At 46.7% G+C, this 19,096-nt stretch overlaps 1 protein-coding gene across 1 annotated transcript in view; it reads left to right on the forward strand.

Moving 5' to 3' along the window:
• The window catches only part of LSG1 (large 60S subunit nuclear export GTPase 1), a 33,393-nt gene extending 16,539 nt beyond the window's left edge, over window positions 1-16,854 (forward strand). Inside the window, exons 8-14 of the mRNA XM_072726717.1 lie at window positions 2,434-2,844; window positions 5,334-5,435; window positions 5,561-5,704; window positions 7,309-7,432; window positions 10,349-10,428; window positions 11,169-11,342; window positions 14,266-16,854. Coding sequence (XP_072582818.1) covers window positions 2,434-2,844; window positions 5,334-5,435; window positions 5,561-5,704; window positions 7,309-7,432; window positions 10,349-10,428; window positions 11,169-11,342; window positions 14,266-14,445 — 1,215 coding nt within the window. The 3' untranslated portion in view covers window positions 14,446-16,854. The remainder of the gene's footprint in view (window positions 1-2,433; window positions 2,845-5,333; window positions 5,436-5,560; window positions 5,705-7,308; window positions 7,433-10,348; window positions 10,429-11,168; window positions 11,343-14,265) is intronic.
• Window positions 16,855-19,096: the final 2,242 nt, after the last annotated feature.

The following is a 19,096-nucleotide window of genomic DNA, read 5'->3' on the forward strand; positions in this document are numbered from 1 at the left end:
CAAGTCTTTACTGAAAGCTGATGTTTTACTGAAGTTTTTAAATATTTATCACTGTATGGCTTAGCCCTGATGTACCGACCCAGTAACTATCAGAAATGGAAAAAGAGGGGATCCCTGAGTGGCCCAGCCGTTTAGCGCCTGCCTTTGACCCAGGGCGTGATCCTAGAGTCCCAGGATCGAGTCCTGCATCAGACTCGCTGTGAGGAGCCTGCTTCTCCCTCTTCCTGTGTCTCTGCCCCTCTCTAACTTTCTGTGTCTCTCATGAATAAATTAAAATCTTTAAAAAAAAAATGGAAAAGAGGAGCACCTGGGTGGCTCTGTAGTTGAGCATCTCCCTTCAGCTCAAGGCGTGATCCCGGGGCCCTGGGATCAAGTCCCACATCGGGCTTCCCATGGGGAGGCTGCTTCTCCCTCTGTCTCTCTATCTCATGAATAAATAGGTAAAGTCTTTAAAAACAAAAAGAAAAGAAAGAAAGGAAAAAAGACTACTTTCTGCATCTACTAATGTGATATTCCCTGGACTGTTAACCAAGTAGAACATTTCATTTTTGCATAATCTGTTCTCAGGGAACCCTTGCTACTACCTTCAGTTGTCTTCCAGGGCTCACCAGCTACCTTGTAGACCTGCTCCCATACGACTGGGTTCGCAGTGTGTAGTTATGGAAGGTACACTTTCTCCCTTTTGAAGTTAGCCATCATTTACTCCTTCCACATCTTCTGAAGTATCTACCATTTTTCATGATTTCCCAAGACCAAAGCCAGCTACCATTGTGACATCACTGCTGTAATCACACTTGTCATTTGAGTATCAAACATGAACTTACTAGGAATAGTTTAATAGTCACTGTTTTCTCAACTATCTGAAGTTTGGTTCTTCCTTTACAGTTGTTAACCCCTTCTTATTTGGGGAAAAATGACAGTTTTCAAGCTGAGTACCTTGGTTTTCTCTTGGCCATCTGTTAAATTGCACTGTGTTTCCCCAAGGGATTGACTTTTCCCTTTTCAGGTTTACTATAACTACCACAAAGTCCTTCTGTTGTCTTTATCATTTTTCCTGAACCTAAACTGCTTCAGTTTTAGTTTTTTTAATGCACATTCAGTTCACATTACTGTTTTCTGTTTGTTTCATATTTTTGAAATGATTCAGAAAAGCTCACAGTGAAGACACGCCATCTTCTTTACATTCATTGCTCATTTCTCATAGAAATTGCTTCCAGTTCTGTGGCTCTGTTATAAGCCATGCTGCCATGTTGCCTTTTGATTTGCCAGCCTTGATCATGAAATCATGCCTATTTTCCCTGACATTTTGTTTATATCTCTACTTTAGATTTAGTTTACTGAAATTTAGGATACTTATTTAACTGAGTTCATTGTGTCCTCTTCTATTATGGTTATTCATTCTAACACTAGGTAATTTAGAAATTATACAGGGTTTGTATCACTTCTAGATGCAAACCAGCTCACTCTTGTTGATTCAGATTAGTAATACTACATATTGTCTTATTTTTGCTTGTCAGAATTCTTAAGAATTAACATATCCCTGAAGAGTAAATTATTTTTGTTCTTTGCATATATGTGTATGATTTTCACATGTTTCGTTGCTCATGTATTTCATCCAGAAGGTGCTATGCTCCACAGTGCTTTGAGTTATTAAAGGCAATTATAAAGAAATAGCAGTTTCCTTAAATATGCAAACCATGGTCTTTAAAAATGCAAACGTAAAAAACTCAAAGTATAAACTCTGCCCTTCTTGCTTTGTGCAAAGAAGAGAATGTTAAATGTTAATTGTTAATGAGAAATGCTTTGTTCTACAGCCTGGTGCAAAATAATGTACTGCCAAAGAACTCAGCTTGACACAGGCTTTTCTAAACGCTTGCTTTTTTTTTAAAGATGTATCTAGGGCAGCCCGGGTGGCGCAGCAGTTTAATGCCTGCCTTCAGCCCAGGGCCTGATTCTGGAGACCCGGGATCGAGTCCCGTGTCAGGCTCCTTGCATGGAACTTCTCCCTCTGCCTGTGTCTCTGCCTCTCTCTCTCTCTCTCTCTCTCTCTCTCTCATGAATAAATAAATAAAATCTTAAAAAACATAAAGATGTTTTATATACATCTGATACAAAAGTAACAGACATTGTACAAAGTTCAAAGGATATAGAAATGTATAAAGTGAAGGTCCACTGCCCCTCCCGTCTCCAGAGGGCACTACTGTTAATAGTTTATTGTGTCCTTTCACCAAAAGGCCTGCCTTGTCTCCCTATTTTCACCTTTTCTGGTTTCTTTTATTTATTTATTTTTTTTTTTTCTGGTTTCCTTTATAACTTACTTGGCTTCCCCTCTGTTCATCTGAGATAACCAACCTTGAGTACTTTCACTAGAGTGAAAGGTGCCATTGTTGTCCCTTCTGAGCTTTTTGGTTTCTTTCATTTCATTGAAAACAGGTGAACAGGAGTGCTGGAGAAGCCAACACAGCCGAGTCTGAGAAGTCTGGTTGTGAAGAGGCTGCAGTCCCATGCAGTGAGCCTAGACATCTCCCAGACAGGGCTTCCCTCTCACTTAGTGATGTTACCACTAGTGATGAAGATGCCAGTGAGTATGAGGACTGTCAGGAGGAGGAGGAGGAGGTTTGGCAGACATGTTCGGAAGAGGACGGCAACCCCAACGAAGAGGCCTATGGCCGGGACTGGCAGGGAAGCTGCACTGCGGATTCTGAGGCTCAGGGGAGGAACACCCTGCAGAAGAGGCGCACACACAATTTTAGCCATCTGGTATCAAGGCAGGAATTGTTGGAAATCTTTAAGCAGCTACACACTGGGAAGAAGATGAAAGACGGACAACTTATGGTTGGACTGGTAAGATGAAATGGGTCCTGAGATTGTTACTGCATGGGTACCTTTTTTGTTTGCTTTTTAAGATGTATTTTATTTTAGTGAGAGAGGATCCCAAGGAGACTCTGCACTGAGTGCAGAGCCCAGTGCACAGGGCTCAATCATATGACCCTGAAATCTTGACCTGAGCTGAAACCAAGAGTTGACTACCCAACTGATTGCATCACCCAGGCGCCCCACCATTTATTTCCAATCCGTTGGTAGCTACACTGGAACCCAAGGGCCGAACCAAGCTTTTGGTGTCATAGGAGATGTTATTGCCCTCTTGTTGCCCACTGGCACTGTGGGAATAGGTAAAGCCCAACTCTAAAGAACGAGCCCTCTCAAGGCTTACACTGGTTATGCCCCTATTCCTATTAATTATCTTCTCCCATCTTCCAGTTCAGCCCTACCACACGTGTGGCTTACCAAGAGGTAGTAGAATGAGAAAACTTCTAAGGTTGTCTTCAGACTTCCAGTTCAGTAATCTTACCCTCTATCGGCTTTTGGTGTGAAGTGGTCCTTGCCAGCTTGTACTGTAAATGTTCCACCTGCATTTTAAGGAGAATCCCAGCATCTTTCGGGCCAGGCAAAGCATGGCTGCCACTTTAGTTTCCTAAGAACAAGGGAAAGGAGATCACATCCCTAGCTGTGTATATGCTAATTCTAGAGGTGGCTGTGAGAAGTGCTTGGACTTTAAAGACAGACAGCACAGCTCCAGAGGTCCCATCTTTAGCTAAGGAAACAAGATATTAGAGAAGGTATGTTAAAGGCCTCATCCAAGAGATCAAAGTTGTGAGAGAAATAGATTGTGGCAGATTTAAAATCTTCTAACTCTTAAGTTACATGCATACCCCCCTCCCGCCCAAGCCTAGTCACTGATTGTAGCAGGTCAACATCTTTGTTTTAAGATTTATAAATAAATAAATATTTATTTATTTATTTGTTTATTTTTAAAATTTATTTATTTGAGAGAGACAGACATAGAGCACTAGCTAAAGGAATTGCCCCTGGAGCCAGGCAGACCTAGTGCTACTGTGAATGGATTCACTTGTATAAACCTTGGGGAACTTATGTCATTTCTTTCAGCTTCACTTCTTTATATTATTGCTAAAAATTCATTTTCTACATGCCATCAGAAAGCCCAGCTTCCCTAAAAGGTAGTTTCTTTCTTTCTCACATGTATGGAGATGCTAAACAGACTCTTCATTTTCTGAATGTTTTACTCTAGAAAACCTGAGACTAGGTTAATTTACTCCTGCTGTGAACATTTATTGATCACCTGCCACAGGCCAGGCATCCTGCTGGTCCCTAGCCATGTATCAGGGGACCAGACAGTTCCCACCCTCCCAGAGCATGTAGTTCCAAATATGGTGAGTGAGAGAGGACAGCCAGCGGCCTTTGGAGTGTATAGTGAGGGAGCCTGAACTGCAGAAAGTGGAGCAGATGACAGCCACAAAAGCACCCCACCAGCAAAAGGCATCTATACAAATAGTAATATGTCATCTAATCAAAATACAAATAAGCACAAAGAGTGAGGAAAATACTGAGATTAATGAACAGTTATCTGAAATTTTTATGTAAGAGTTTGCACCTTAAAGTATAACATTAGGCTTCAACAAAGCAGCAGTGGAAGGGCCTTCCAGACAAACAGAAGGTAAATGTTTAAGCAAAGCCCCAGGAATGGAAATATATTCAGGGAACGGTAGGTGACAGCATGGCTAAGTGTGGAGAGCAGTGAGAGTGGAAACCAGAATAGTGAAACTTGTCTGTTAAGAGGCCTGTAATAGAGGTGGGAGGTTTGGGCGCTTCTGATCAATGGAGTCGGTATTTATAATCTTCTAGTCACACTGATGGAGGATTTTGGAACCATGTAAGAGGGAATTGGATTTAGAGGCACACGGAAAAGTCTGAGAAAAAGCCTGGAGCAAGGCTGGGATGATTTGAGCATTTATTTGCAAACCCTTATATGATTCTGCTAAGTGTAACCGAAGAACTTCAGTAGCTTGTTTGCACCTATCAAGTCAGTGTGCCACTTAAAATTTTTAACCAGTAAGACAGAAGCTTGCTAATAGGTTACTAAAAATTAAAAATGAATTGTATGTTGTGATGATTAAAATACCTATTCTGATCCTCGACTTCACCCCCTGTGTGGAAAATACAGAAATGGTGAGATGCCTGTGTGATGGGACATTGTGGGGGGAGCCGGAAACGGGGCTGAGGATTACTGTAACACCTGCTGTTACAGCAAGACCAATACCAATAAAACGTACTTAGCTTGACTGTTCCCCACTGGAAACGTGTCTGAGTACGTACACCCACGCCACAGGGCAGGAAACTCAACAAACAGCGTCTATTTCAAATAATCTTTTGAAGCAGCCAAACACTTAAGCTGCTGCTGCCCTGTGTTTGTATTATCTTCGGCTCGATGGATGTACTGTTTGACTCTTGAGTAACTTAGGTGTCTCCCGCAGGTGGGCTACCCGAATGTTGGTAAAAGTTCCACAATCAACACCATTATGGGTGACAAGAAAGTGTCTGTGTCTGCCACACCCGGCCACACCAAGCATTTCCAGGTATTTCTGCAGCACCAGCCAGTGCCCCTCTCTGGGTGTTTCTCTGAAGGTCCTCACCACTTGTGTGCTGCTCTTTTCCCTTCCTCCGCTGTGTGCCCGACAGAAACTTCTCCCTTGTCTTTCAGACTCTCTATGTGGAGCCTGGCCTCTGCTTGTGTGACTGCCCAGGCCTGGTGATGCCATCCTTTGTCTCCACCAAGGCAGAGATGATCTGCAATGGAATCCTCCCAATCGACCAAATGAGAGACCACGTCCCCCCTGTGTCACTAATATCCTTTCTGCTTTACAAAGACTGGTTATTATGTGTATATTAGGGCTTTGGGTGGTTTGGGACCCCACTTTGCATTGGATGGACTTAGGATTGCTGTTGACGGAGAAACCTGAACTACTCAGTAGTGATCTGCCCAAGTTTATACGATGAGGCAGCATCAGGACTGCAGAAGTAGAACCTTGTGTCCTGGTGGCAGCAGTGTCCCTAGTATGAATGGAAGAGCCCAGGCTGTGGATTTCAGCCCCGAGTTGAGTCCTGACTCTGGTGTTTGACTATTTGTGTGACCTTGGTAAGCTCGCTTAACCTTCTAGAAACATTCTTTTCAGAAATATGCCAGTAATAGCTACTTTGCAGTTGGTTGTGAGAATTTAATGATAGCCAATTTAATGGTGTTTATTGTATGCTTACTGTGTGCTTCACACAACACTTACCAAGTAGTTTCATTTAATTCTTAAAGCGCCCCTTGACGTGGGTATTGCTGCTGTTCCCATTTGTTCAAGCTTCAGGAAAGTGAGGCACAGAGAAGTTAGACAGTTTGCAAGTTAGTGCAGCTAACGTGTACTAGTTAGGAACTCTGCTGCCTCCCGGCATAATCAGTTAACTTGTTAACTTATGTGAAGATCTAGGACAGTGTCTGACATGAAAAAGTATTCATAGGTAGATCTGCTGAGAACCATGGTGTCAAGGTTTGACCCTCCTTACAAGCCAGCAGGTTAGTCTGTTAACTGTTCCAGGGGTGCTGGTGGAAGGTAGGAGACTGCGTGAAACCGGCACGTGATTTGGTACTTTCTAAGTAGGGTAAAATTTCTGGCCTTGCACAGTTCTTGACAAGTCCTTAATGCCTGCCCTGAAGGCCACAGCCCTGTATGCACCCCTATTCGATTTCTCTTTCTATAAGAAATGAGAGAGAATTCATTTACCAGGATACATAAAATACGATATATCACTAAGATGCTGTATAAAAGTACTGCACTAAACCTACCTGTAGTGACCTGGGTAAATCTCAAAATGTTACATACGGGTATAACACCATTTTTGTAAAACCTGTCATTTCACAGCATAGTACTTTATATTGACAGACACTTGGGAATGTGAAAGCCTGAGAAGTGGGCTGGCGGCTGCACCACAAATTCCACTTACGTCTGGGAGGCGGGAGGGACTGGTACAGCATTTAGTGTTTGCGTTTTCAACAGTTTGTATAGTAGATGACATTTTTACTACCTCTTGAGAGTTGAGAACACAGGTGTTAGAGTATTTAATGCTCCTCTGTGTATTTTCAGCTTCTCTGTGAATCAGGCGTGTACTGAGCATTTATTATAAGCCAGATTAGGTTGGCTCCTGCGGAGACCACAAGCATGAATCAGCCATGGACCCCGCCCTTGCCGACAGTCTGGGGGGCATATGGGACATGCGCATAAATAACCTGGTACGAGGTAGAATGGTGTTTAAAGAGAAAAGTGTTCAAAAATTAATGAGTAATTACACTTCTTTTCTGGAGAGGTAAAAGGGCTTCTGTCCTAGAAATGTTGAATTAGAAGCGTGTGTCAGAAGCAAAGGTTGGGAGGGGTCAGTTGAAGGGAATGGATTCCTTGACGAGCTTACATTTGCCAGAATATTCCGAGACATGTCTTAGAAGCTACCTATGGCATTAATATTATAAAGCCTAGAGAGGATGAAGATCCCCATCGACCTCCAACATCAGAAGAACTACTGACAGCTTATGGATGTGAGTTGTGATTTATTTTAAAACATGACCAAACTATAACTTAGTAAATGAGAGAACTACTCCTGCGAAGATACAAATTCACATTTTTCCTTAGCATTTGTCATGTCATCCTCCACTGTTGTTGCTTTTGTTGTCTCTGTTGGCCTTGCCCACAGGCTGCGTTGGTGGGGGGTTCAGAATGCCACAGGAAGGGGGAGAGGGCTGACTGCTGCCTGAGTGGTATAACACTTCAGGATTAAGTGCTTTCTCGACTTAGAGAAGGACATGATTCGAATCCCTGACCTCTTCCTCAGGTCTGCCCTTTGCAGACCCTCACTGCAGCGCTCGTGCCCCTCCCTGTGCACAGAGTTGAAAGCCACCACGGGGAGCAGGGGGGAGCAGGGGGGAGCAGGGGGCGTGCCAGCAGCTCTCACGGGCTTCTAAGATAAGGCCCTTAGGGCATTCACTGTGCTGATTGAACCCAGGTGGAGACCGGGGTTCTGGCTGAGGCTTTGTTGGCTTTCTCCGGAGTCCTGTCCCAAACAGAAGAAAAGGGATATTGGGAAGAAAATGAATATGCTGTCATAGCAGGATAGGAGACTGTGAGGGCAGCATGGGAAAGGAAAGCCCTGACTGGGACAGAGCACTGTAGTCAGGACAGGGACACAGAACAGACTCCCTCCCCTTCCAACACTCCCTGGAAAACCCTGTTTGACATTAGAATGAGTCTACAGCTCCCCCATCTCCATGTCTTAACCCAGTTCTACCTGGGAGCTATCGGCCTATCATTTCCAACTGATTGTGATTTATTTACCTTAAATATAAATTTTAAAGGTGGTCTAGAGGAACCTGTGTCTGTCTACCTAAAGAAATAGCAATGTTAGAAACATGTCCGTGCGTTTATGGCATGCCTTTAAAGCAGTGGCCACCAGCTGGGAAGGAGTTGAGGTTATTTGAGTGATTTGGTACAAAGAAAAGAAAAAAGTGTGTATTTTTCTCACAGAGAAAGGTGATTTGATATGAAGCACACTTAAACCAGGACTTGAACTTGATTTAGTTGGGAGACTTAAAGAGGATAAAAAGTAAGCATTTGTGATGAGACTAGTGTAGTCACAAAATCCTAAAACTAAAAAAGACCTTGGGGACATTTGGGTGTCTGCCTTCAGCTCAGATCATGATCTCAGGATCTTGGGATCGAGCCCCACGTCGGGCTCCTTACTCGGAGGAGCCTGCTTCTCCCTCTCCCGCTCCCCCCACGTGTGCTGTCTGTCAAGTAAGTGGAATCTTTAAAAAAGAAACTAAAAATGGGCAGCCAGGGTGGCTCAGAAAAAAAAACTAAAAATGGGCAGCCAGGGTGGCTCAGCGGTTGAGCACCGCCTTCAGCCCAGGGCGTGACCCTGGGGTCTTGGGATCGAGTCCCACGTCGGGCTCCCTGCAGGGAGCCTGCTTCTCCCTCTGCCTGTGTCTCTGCCTGTCACTCGCTATCGCTCGCTCTCTTTCTCTTTCTCTCTCTCTCTCTCTGTGTCTCTCATGAATAAATAAATAAAATCTTTTAAAAAGTGACCACAGGGCAGCCCCAGTGGCTCAGCGGTTTAGCACTGCCTGCAGCCCAGGGCGTGATCCTGAAGACCCAGGATTGAGTCCCACATCGGACTCCCTGCATGGAGCCTGCTTCTCCCTCTGCTTGTGTCTCTGCCTCTCTCTCTCTAGTTGTGTCTCTATGAATAAATAAATAAAATCTTTAAAAAAATCAAAAAAAAAAAAAAGTGACCACATATATGTAGTTTCCAAGATCATCTGCAGGTCTGTAAAGAATAATTTTTGGCAGTTAATTTTATCATTTTAAAGATATTTGACAGAGACATAGCGAGAGAGCACATGTGGGGGAGCAGGAGAGGGAGAAGCAGGCCGTTGTGGAGCAGGGGGCCCATTGCGAGTCTCAGTCCCAGGACCCTGGGATCACGACTTGTGCCAAAGGCAGATGCCCGACCAACTGAGCCACCCAGGCTCGGTTCATTTTAAAAGATGTTGCTAAATGATTTTTAATTTGCCTTTCTTTAAATATTAGTGAAACAGGATATGTCCATATGTAGCCATTTCTGTTTCTTCTGGGAATCACCTTCGTTACGCATCTTTTCTTTTAATGATTTGTAGGACTTCGTTGTGGTTTCTTTAGCCCTGTAGAAGTGAACAATTTTAATGGGCTTTTTTTTTTTTTTTTCCTTTTTGGCTTGATGTGATTTGGTGTTTTGCTTGGGAGGGTCTTCTGTATCTCAAAAGGACAAAACTGTTTCCCTGTAATATCTTTTTTTTATATTCCTTTAGATTTTTAATCTGCCTAAATGTATTTTTGTGTATTGTGTGAACTAGAGTTCTGTTTTCTTCTAAACTGGAAGAGCCTGCTACACAGCTAGTAGGTGAGGAAGCTGAGTTTTTAATCCCACGTCTGCCAGAGCCCATATTCTTAACCACAATGCTCTGCTACTCCCTCTAGTTGAGTCAGTATTAGAGGGATCTCCGTAGTGTGTTTGAGAAACTGGGAAAACCTAGATACATCACTAAACAGGAAGACTTACTGTATTGCTTTTGGTTTTGCTAATAATAGTGATAACATAGCATTCTACGGGGAGCCTCTATGATTCAATGTTTTTAAAATTAAGAGATGAAAGAAACAACTGGAGTAGAGAGAGCTTGAATGTCTGTCACCACTTGGTGCTAGGCTATCAGATGGAACGATATGGTCTGTTCTCCTGGATTGTCAGCTGTCTTTACCGTGCTAACCAGGATATCTTCTAGGATGATAGTTGCTTTTTTAAAGCTAGAAAGTTGGGATGCATCATTGTGGGGTAACAGACCAAACCTCCATCACTTTGGTTATCTTTGTTGTGACGTTCTGGCTTCTAACTTCAGTGTTGCACCATTCATTTCTCCTCCCAGACATGCGAGGATTCATGACCGCCCATGGGCAGCCAGACCAGTCTCGGTCCGCTCGCTATATCCTGAAGGACTTCGTCAGTGTAAGTGAGCCCGGCTCCTTGTTGCTCTGAAGTAAACAGGCCTCCTTTCTCACCGCGTGCTCTTAGATGCCGGCAACCTGTTGAGTTAGAAAAGAGCTATTTCCTCACTGAGATGGTGTCGTCATTGGCAAGAGGCGGCAGAGCTCTGGGAAGCACAGGAGTAAAATTGGGCAGCCTGCTCTCTTTCCTTCAGTTCAGGAAGAAAGGAATTAGTAGAATATTTGTGTGGATAAATTATGGATTTAGTTACCATTTGTAAAATTGTGGAAGATGAGAAGAAGAGTTAAAACCAACCACAGTTGATAGAAAGTGTTTACTACAGTGGGAAGCAAAAAACTAGTGCCCAGGGACCAAGTGCAGCCAGCCCAGCATCCCTGTTAGGATAGTCCTGCTGTCCAGTTTTGTCCCGGGTTTTGTTTTGGGAAATATCGTAAGTGGTCACGTCACTGTACTGATGGATACTTTAGCAGAAATGCAAACAAGGTGAAGAGCACAGAGGAGAAAGGGTTCCTCCTAGGCTGGGGGGCCGAGGGCCAAGGGCTGGCAAGGCCTGTGGAACACGTTAAGGATTACAGTCAGTGTGTGTTTGTTAGGGCTCTCCAGGCAGGTGACAGAGCTCAGCTCAGCTCAGCTCATCAGAAAGCAGGAAGCCTGTCAGAGGATGCGTGGTGAGAGGTCTTCTCTGAGGACCTCTTTCTTTTGGGATAACACAGCTGTTACACGTCTTGTCGTCTTTGTAGGGTAAACTTCTATACTGTCATCCTCCTCCTGGAAGAGACCCTGTGACCTTCCAGCATCAACACCATCGACTCCTACAGAACAAAACAAATGGTGGTGAACTAAAAATACATCCAGGCGAAAATAAAAAAGCAAAACAGATTGAAAATATTGTTGATAAAACTTTTTTCCATCAAGTAAGTTTTAAAGCTTTTCTTTACCTTCTGTTCACCTCTTAAAGAGCAATTTTATTGAAATACCCATAAATTCACTCTTTTAAAATACAATTCAATAGTCTGTAGTATATTCAGAGTTGTGCAACTTTCACCATAATTTTAGAGAATTTTTATTGCTCCAGGAAGAAACACGGTACCTATTAGCAGTCACTCACCATTCCCCTTTCCCCCCAGCCCCTGCCAACCACTAGTCTACTTTCTCATAGATAGATTTGCCTGTCCGGGACATTCCACACAAACGGAATCACCCACTCTGGCCTTTTGTGACTGGCTCTTTTTTGTTTTGTTTTGTTTTGTTTTGTTTTGTTTTGTTTTGTTTTGTGACTGGCTCTTTAACTTGGCATAATGACTTCAAGGTTCATCCATGTATCAATACTTTATTCCTTTTTATTGCCAAATAATATTCCATTGAATGGATATACCACATTTTGTTTGCTTATCAGTAGGTGGAATTTGGGTTGTTTCCCCTTTCTTCTGTTATAAATAATGCTGCTGTGAACATTCATGTACAAGCTTTTGTGTGAACATAGATTTTCAGTTCTCTTGGGTAGATAATTAGTGGGATTGCTGGGTCATATGGTAACTCCATGCTTAACATTTGAGTTAGTGCCCAGCTTTCCAAAGTGGCTGTGCCATTTTACATTCCCACTATTAATACATATAAGAGCTCTTAATTTCTTTGCACCCTTACCAGTATTTTTTCTTTTTTTCTTTTAGCCATCCTCGTACATGTGAAGTGGTATCTCATTTTGATTTGTATTTCCCTAAGGATAAATGATGTTGATTATCTTCTCATGTGCTTATGTGCACATGTGTGTCTTCTTAGGAGAAGACTTCTGTTGAGTGTTAAGAGTTCTTTATATATTCTGATAAAACCCTTTATCATAATTTGCAAATATTTCCTACCATTTATTGGGTTTTCCAAGCCAGTACATTTTAATAACTTAAGTTGTTTATATCACAGGTACAGTTAATATGCTGCATTTTATTTATTTATTTTTAAAGATTTTATTTATTTATTTGATAGAGAGCACACACGCAGGGCAAATGGCAGACAGAGGGAGAAGCAGGCTCCCCACGGAACAGGGAGCCCGATGCAGGGCTCAGTCCCAGGACCCTGGGATCATGACCTGAGCCAAAGGCAGACGCTTAACTGAGCCACTCAGGCACCCCCTGTATGCTGCATTTTAAGACCAAATTTATATGCAGAACAGTTAAATCCTATAACTACACTTAATATATGTATTAAATTCTGCTTTTGTGATTGCTACAGCCAGAAAAGTTGGAGCAGGGTAAGGATCGTCTCTATCCAGAGAATGATTTTTTCTGTATTTATACGATGCTTTGTGTGCCTCAAACACAGAGAGTTTGTTATGGCGGGCCCAGCACTAGTATTATCCTCATTTTGTTACCTACCACTGAGGACATTGAGCCTCACGGAGGGTAAGTGACATATTCAAAGACATTTGTCTTAATGGCAAAGCTTAGATAGAACTTAGATTGTTGTGGCTCCTGGTGTGAATTGTCTGGGCAGCCTTTAGAAGGAAATTTACCAGTATGCAAAAGGATCATAGGTTCTTTCTTGAACCTACTGTAGACATGCAGGAGTAAATGAAAGTTTTAAGTGTTTACAAAATGTTTCTAAAGGTCATGTGCAAGAAAGCTGAAAACTTATAGTTACTAAAGCTTTAGCCTCTAGAGTAACATTTTACTATTAGAAGAAGGTAAAATACTGGGCAGCCCGGTGGCTCAGCGGTTTAGCGCTGCCTTCAGCCCAGGGTATGCCTGGAGACCCAGGATCGAGTCCCGCGTCGGGCTCCCTGCATGGAGCCTGCTTCTCCCTCTGCCTCTCTCTCTCTCCTCTCTGTGTTTCTCATGAATAAATAAATAAAATCTTTATAAAAAAACAAGAAAAGATAAAATACTGCCTTACACTTACAGAATCATATGGGATTAATTTTTTTGAAGTAAGTAAACTTAAAATTTGTTTAGTTTTTTTGTTTTTGCTATTTTATTGTGTTCCACTTAAATAAAATCACAAGTTTACAGAAATGTTTTTGAGCATTTACTATGTGTGCTTACTGCACTAGGACCTAGAATAACCAAAACCAGTGAGATGCAATTACTGTTTTCAGGGCAGTCACATTGTAGCCAAGAGGAGATGGGCAAGTTAACCGCATGATATGTTAGGTCTATGGCAGAAGTACAAGACAAGTATTTTGTAAATCCAGATTGGGGAGCAGTTCCCCTTGGAGCTAAGAGGAGAGAGTAGGTGAGTGAAAGCACAGAGAGGAGGTGATATCTAAGCTGGAGTCCAAGGGACAAATAAAAATGTGCCAGTTGGAAGGAGTGGTGAGGGCAGTTCTCCAGGCAGGGGGAGTAGTGTGAACAAAGGCATAAAGGGGACTCGCACACCATGTGAGGGAATAGGAACTTGATTCCCCAGGCTTCAGGGAACCACCAGAGGTTTGTGAGGACAGGAAGAGAGAGGCGTGAATGGAGAACTCTAGTGCAAGTGTGGACCCTGGATGAGGGTAGACCAGTGACCAGTAGACCAGTGAAAGTTAATGCCAGGGCGAAAGCAGGGTGGGTGGAGAGTAGGGGATAGATGCACAAAATCCTAGAGCCTGGGATCCGTGGAACTTAGTGGCTGGCTGTGTGTGACAGATGAGGAAGGCAAAGGGAGTGCTATCTTGGTGCCTGGGAATAGGTGGTATTTGAAGCTATGAGACTAATAAGCAAAGTTGAGGACAAAGAATGTGAGAAACTTAGTTAAGAATGGGAAGAGAAAGCAGCAGCGAAGGAAGTGGAAGTTGGCTAATCTTGGTGTTCTCCACAAATAATACTGTGCTTACGTCTCCAATAATGCTGTCTTACTTCCTAGGAAAATGTGAGAGCTCTGACAAAAAGCGTCCAGGCTGTGATGGGCTACAAGCCTGGGAGTGGCCTGGTGACTGCGGCTACTATGAGCTCTGAGAACAGGGCTGGGAAGGCCTGGAAAAAACATGGCAACAGAAATAAAAAAGAGAAAAGTCGTAGACTCTACAAGCACCTGGACACGTGAGCTTGGGCTGCAGCAGAAATGGCATCTGCGTGGTGCATCTGGAATAGAACAGGAGCTGCTCTGGCCTGTGATGCCGTGGAATGGACCCTGCTCTTGTGGCACGCAGCCACACCAAACAGTATCAAGGTAGAGGGGCCCCTTGGAGCACCAACGCTGTCAGTCATCTCGGAGCCCCAGAAACCTCGTCCTATAGAAGGCTGGGCTCAAGATGAGGGCGCAAATGATTGGATATGTGTGTGAGCAGATACACAGATGCATACTCATTTGTAAGTTGAGGTTTTTTTGAAAAGATCCTAAAATTAAATTGCCACTAACATGTTTTATTGGTTTTTGTAGGCACCCTGCCATTTGGACATTCCATGTTCTTTAAACAGTTTCAGTTTGCCAAAACATGACAGGAATTTTATTTTATTTTTTTAGATTTTATTTATGCATGAGAGACACACACACACACAGAGAGGCAGAGACACAGGCAGAGGGAGAAGCAGGCTCCATGCAGGGAGCCCGACATGGGACTCGATCCCAGGGCTCCAGGATCAGGCCCTGGGCTGAAGGTGGCGCTAAACCACTGAGCCACCCGGGCTGCCCTACATGACAGGAATTTTAGGTGGTTTCTTTCAAGAACATTATTTAGGTTAGTGATTCTTGACCCCACACCTACCCAGTACACTGCGAGGAGCCTGATGTGGGACTCGATCCTGGGTCTCCAGGATTATGCCCCGGGCCAAAGGCAGATGCTCAACCGCTGAGCCACCCAGGTGTCCCGCGTCAGTAGCTTCTGAAGACCTCGACCTTCTATTGAAAAATCCCCATCACGTGAGGCACCCCTGCAGAAGGAAGCCTGCGTTTTCCAGTAGGTAACTACAGGGGGGGTGGGAAGATGGGGAGATGATCAGCTAGTTTTTGTTTTAGGCATAGGGATCCCTGATCTCCTTGGTACTTAAAACCATCTAAAGAGGCAGGTTACTCTTACAGTGCCATTGTTTGTTGTTTTAGCCTCTCGCTTTACGTCCGTTTCTCTTTTTCTGTGAGCCTCAGTATTCCTATTCCCTTAACTCCGATCTTACCCTGTTTTATGTGATAGATATTTTTGGAAATCTAAAGTTCTGGCTTTCTCCAGAAAAATACACGTTCCTGTAAAAAACAGAGTATCACGACCTGTATCCGAAGAACACAGACCCTCAAAGTTCATCTGTGATTTGCAGTTAAGCCTTGCCCTGTGTGGCCATAATGAATTTAGGATATATTTGAAAATGTCTTCCACCGGGAGAATAAAAAACAAAGTACGCTGTTCATGTAACAAACCCCGCTTCCTGGGTGGCGGGAAGGGCACTGGAAGATGCCTGTAGCAGGCGTCGGGCCTGAAGCAGTAGGGCAGTTAGCAGGAGCCGGCCTTCCGGTCGTGGGGGTTGTGGCCCTGTTCTCAAAGTGCGGATACGCCCAGGAGAAGCTCCTAAACAGGTAGGGGTTAGTGTAGTAAGCCTTTCAGCACCGAGTGGAAGGTTGCTGCAGACCAAGGCTGAGGCAGGCTGGCAGGGGCAGAGCCGAGGAGGTTCTCAGGTAGCGCAGGAGAAGTGAGACCTCGGTGAAAAGCTCAGGATAGAAGAGGAACAGCGCTGGCGTTTGAAAATACACTTGGTTCCCTTTACTGAGAAGCCAGCCTAGTTGTATGGGAGAAACTTCCATGCTGAACGAGCAAAACTACACTGATGTAGAACAAGTTTTGCTTTAACGACAGTATAATAACTAAAACATGAGACTTTAAGGAAAAGGTAGGGACATGGAAAAATAAAATTTTTAAAAAGTGGGGACATGGGCTTCCATGCTCTTGATCCTAACAGTTTTTAGAGATTCACATGCCCTGCAAATTCGCCAACTTAAAGTATACAGTGTAATGTTCTTAGTATATTCAGAGTTCTGTGACTGTCACATCACCCAAGACCCTTGAGCCATCGGCTCCCGGTCCTCTAGTCCCCCAGCCCCCAGCAACCACTAATCTGCATATATGGATCTGCCTGTTCTGTACATTCATATACATGGAATCAGGCTGAGGCCTTCTGTGACTGGCCTTCACTTAGCTGGACGTCGGTGAGGTTCATCTGTAATGTGACATCTGTCAGGACTTCATTGCTTTTTATTGCCAAACAGTATATTCCATTGAGTGTCCGTACCACATTCTGTTTATCCATTTATTAGTTAAACAACATGTGGGTTTCCAGCGGCCCCTCAGTGGTTCAGTTAAGTGACTTTGCTCAGGTCATGATCCCCAGGTCCTGGGATCCAGCTCCACAGCAGGTTCTGAGCTCAGCAAGGAGCCTGTTGCTCCCTCTCCCTCTGCGCCTCCCCCCTGCTCTTGCCCTCTCACTCTCAAATAAATAGAATAAAATCTTCAAAAACAAAAATACAAAATGTGTCCTCAGCTTCTAGCCTGACAATGTCTGAAATAGTGTTTCATTTTTCCTGTAAGTGGTCATAACTTTAAAAATAAGAGTCGGGTAGCCCGGGTGGCTCAGTGGTTGAGCATCTGCCTTTGGCCCAGGGTGTGATCCTGGAGTCCTGGAATCGAGTGCCACGTCAGGCTCCCTGCATGGAGCCTGCTTCTCTGCCTGTGTCTCTGCCTCTCTCTGGGTCTCTCAATGAATAGATAAAATCTTTAAAAGGAGGGGGTGGTTCCGACACACGCTATAGCATGGATGAACCCTAAGAAAAATTATGCCAAGTGAAAGAAGTCCGTCACTAAGAGCTCACCTACCGGGTAGGATCTCCTATAGATAGAATTTCCAGAACAGACAAATCCGCCGCGACAGGTAGGTTTGTGGTTGTCTGGGGCTAGTGAGCGCTGGCTTTTTGGCCGGAGATGAAGATGCCCTAAAGCTGGGGACGGTGGATGCGCCCTCTGGATCCGCTGGCAACCCCTGCCTTGGGCCCTTTAGCGGTGAGTTTTATGGTGTGAATGTCCCCTGCATAAAGCTGCTGCATGATAGGTCATGGTCACTTTTTTTTTTTAAGATTTTATTTGTTCATGAGACGCAGGCAGAGGGAGACGCAGGCCCGACGCGGGAGTCGGTCCTGGGACCCGGGGTCACGCCCTGGGCCGCAGGCGGCGCCCACCCGGCAGCCCCCAGGCGCCCCAGGGCCGGGACCCCCGGGGCGGGAGCCGGGACCGCCGCGGCCCGCCCTCCCCGCGGTACCGGCGCGGGGTCCCCAGGCTGCGCGGGCCGCCAAGCGGGTGCCTCGCTCCGCTGGAGGCCGCGCACCGACGAGCCGGCGGGGGGCGCGCCGAGACTGCGGGGGACGGGGAGCTCCGCGGGAGGCGGCCCCCCGCGCCTGCGCCCTGGGCCCGGCTGCCTGCACCGCAGCCTCCTCGCCGCCGGGGGCGCCCCTCCTGCGGCCTCAGGGCCCACGCGCTGTGATTGGCCGGCGGGGGCGGGGGCGGGGGTCGGGGCCGCCGGGCGGGGGCGGGGGCGGGGCCGCCGGGGTCGGCGCCTGCGCGCAGGCCGAGGAGGCCGGGGCGCCCGCGAGCGGCTGAGCGGGGTTGGCCGACCCCAGGGCGGCGGCCGTGGTTCCCGCAGCGACTGGTTCCTGCCGCGGCTCCGTGTTTCCTTCCGGGAAATGAAAGCGGGCGGCGGCGCGTGGGCGCGGGGCTGCGGCCGGCGGGTCCGTGAGAGCAGCGGCTCCTGGTTAGAGACGCAGGCGGGTGGGCTCGGCGGGGAACGGCGGGGGCCGAGCTCGCAGGACCCGGGCCGCCGCGAGGGGGCGGGCCCCGGCCGCCCCGCCCCACGCGTGTCCCTGGCACCGCAGACGGACGTGCGAAGACCTGGAGGGGGGAGGGGGCGGGGGAGGGGCGGGGCAGGGGCAGCCCGGGGACTGCGGCCCAGGCCGTGACCCCGGGGCCCGGGATAGAGCCCCGCGTCGGGCTCCCCGCGTGAAGCCTGCTGCCCCCTCGGCTGGTCCCCGCGCCCCTCCGGGTCTCTGTCTCGTGGATACATAAAATATTCATTAAAAAAGAAAGCACTTGGCTGTGCCTCGGCCCCGAGGGCTTGTCCCGTGAGGTCCTTTGCTCCCGACCCCGTCTCCCGCCCACAGGGTCCCAGCAGCTTTCGCAAGGTCCGGCAAGCGGCGCCGGCGGGATGCTAAGGCCACGATCTGCTCTTTTTTCTCTAAAGACTGTACTTATTCCGAGAGCGAGCGGCGGGGGGGCGGGGACATGGTCCCCAGCGCGTCCCGGGGAGCCTGGAGCCTCGGCGGGGCGCGACCTCGCTCCCTGAGCCGAAACCAGGAGCCCGCCACGGAGCCAGGGGGGCCCTCGAGTGGCCCGGGGCCGGCGGGTGCCCTGGGCCCTCGCCACCCATGGGCTCCCGACCTCGGCTTCGCGGCCTGGGAGGCGCCGCCACTCGCCCTGGGCCACAGAGAGGAAACTGAGGCCCCGAGAAGTCCCGGCGGGGCCCGCAACTGACGGCGTGGTGGGGGGGGGCGGTGCGCTGCTCCTCCTGCTGCTCCGCTGCTCCTCCTCTGCTCCTCCTGCTGCTCCTCCTCTGCTCCCGCTGCTGCTCCTGCTGCTCCTCTCGCTGCTCCTCCTGCTGCTCCACTGCTCCTCCTGCTCCTCCTGCTCCTCCTCTGCTCCTCTTGCTGCTCCTCCTGCTGCTCCTCC

The sequence above is a fragment of the Vulpes vulpes genome, chromosome 1 (genome assembly GCF_048418805.1).
Source record: "Vulpes vulpes isolate BD-2025 chromosome 1, VulVul3, whole genome shotgun sequence".
In the NCBI taxonomy this organism is placed as follows: Eukaryota; Metazoa; Chordata; class Mammalia; order Carnivora; family Canidae; genus Vulpes; species Vulpes vulpes.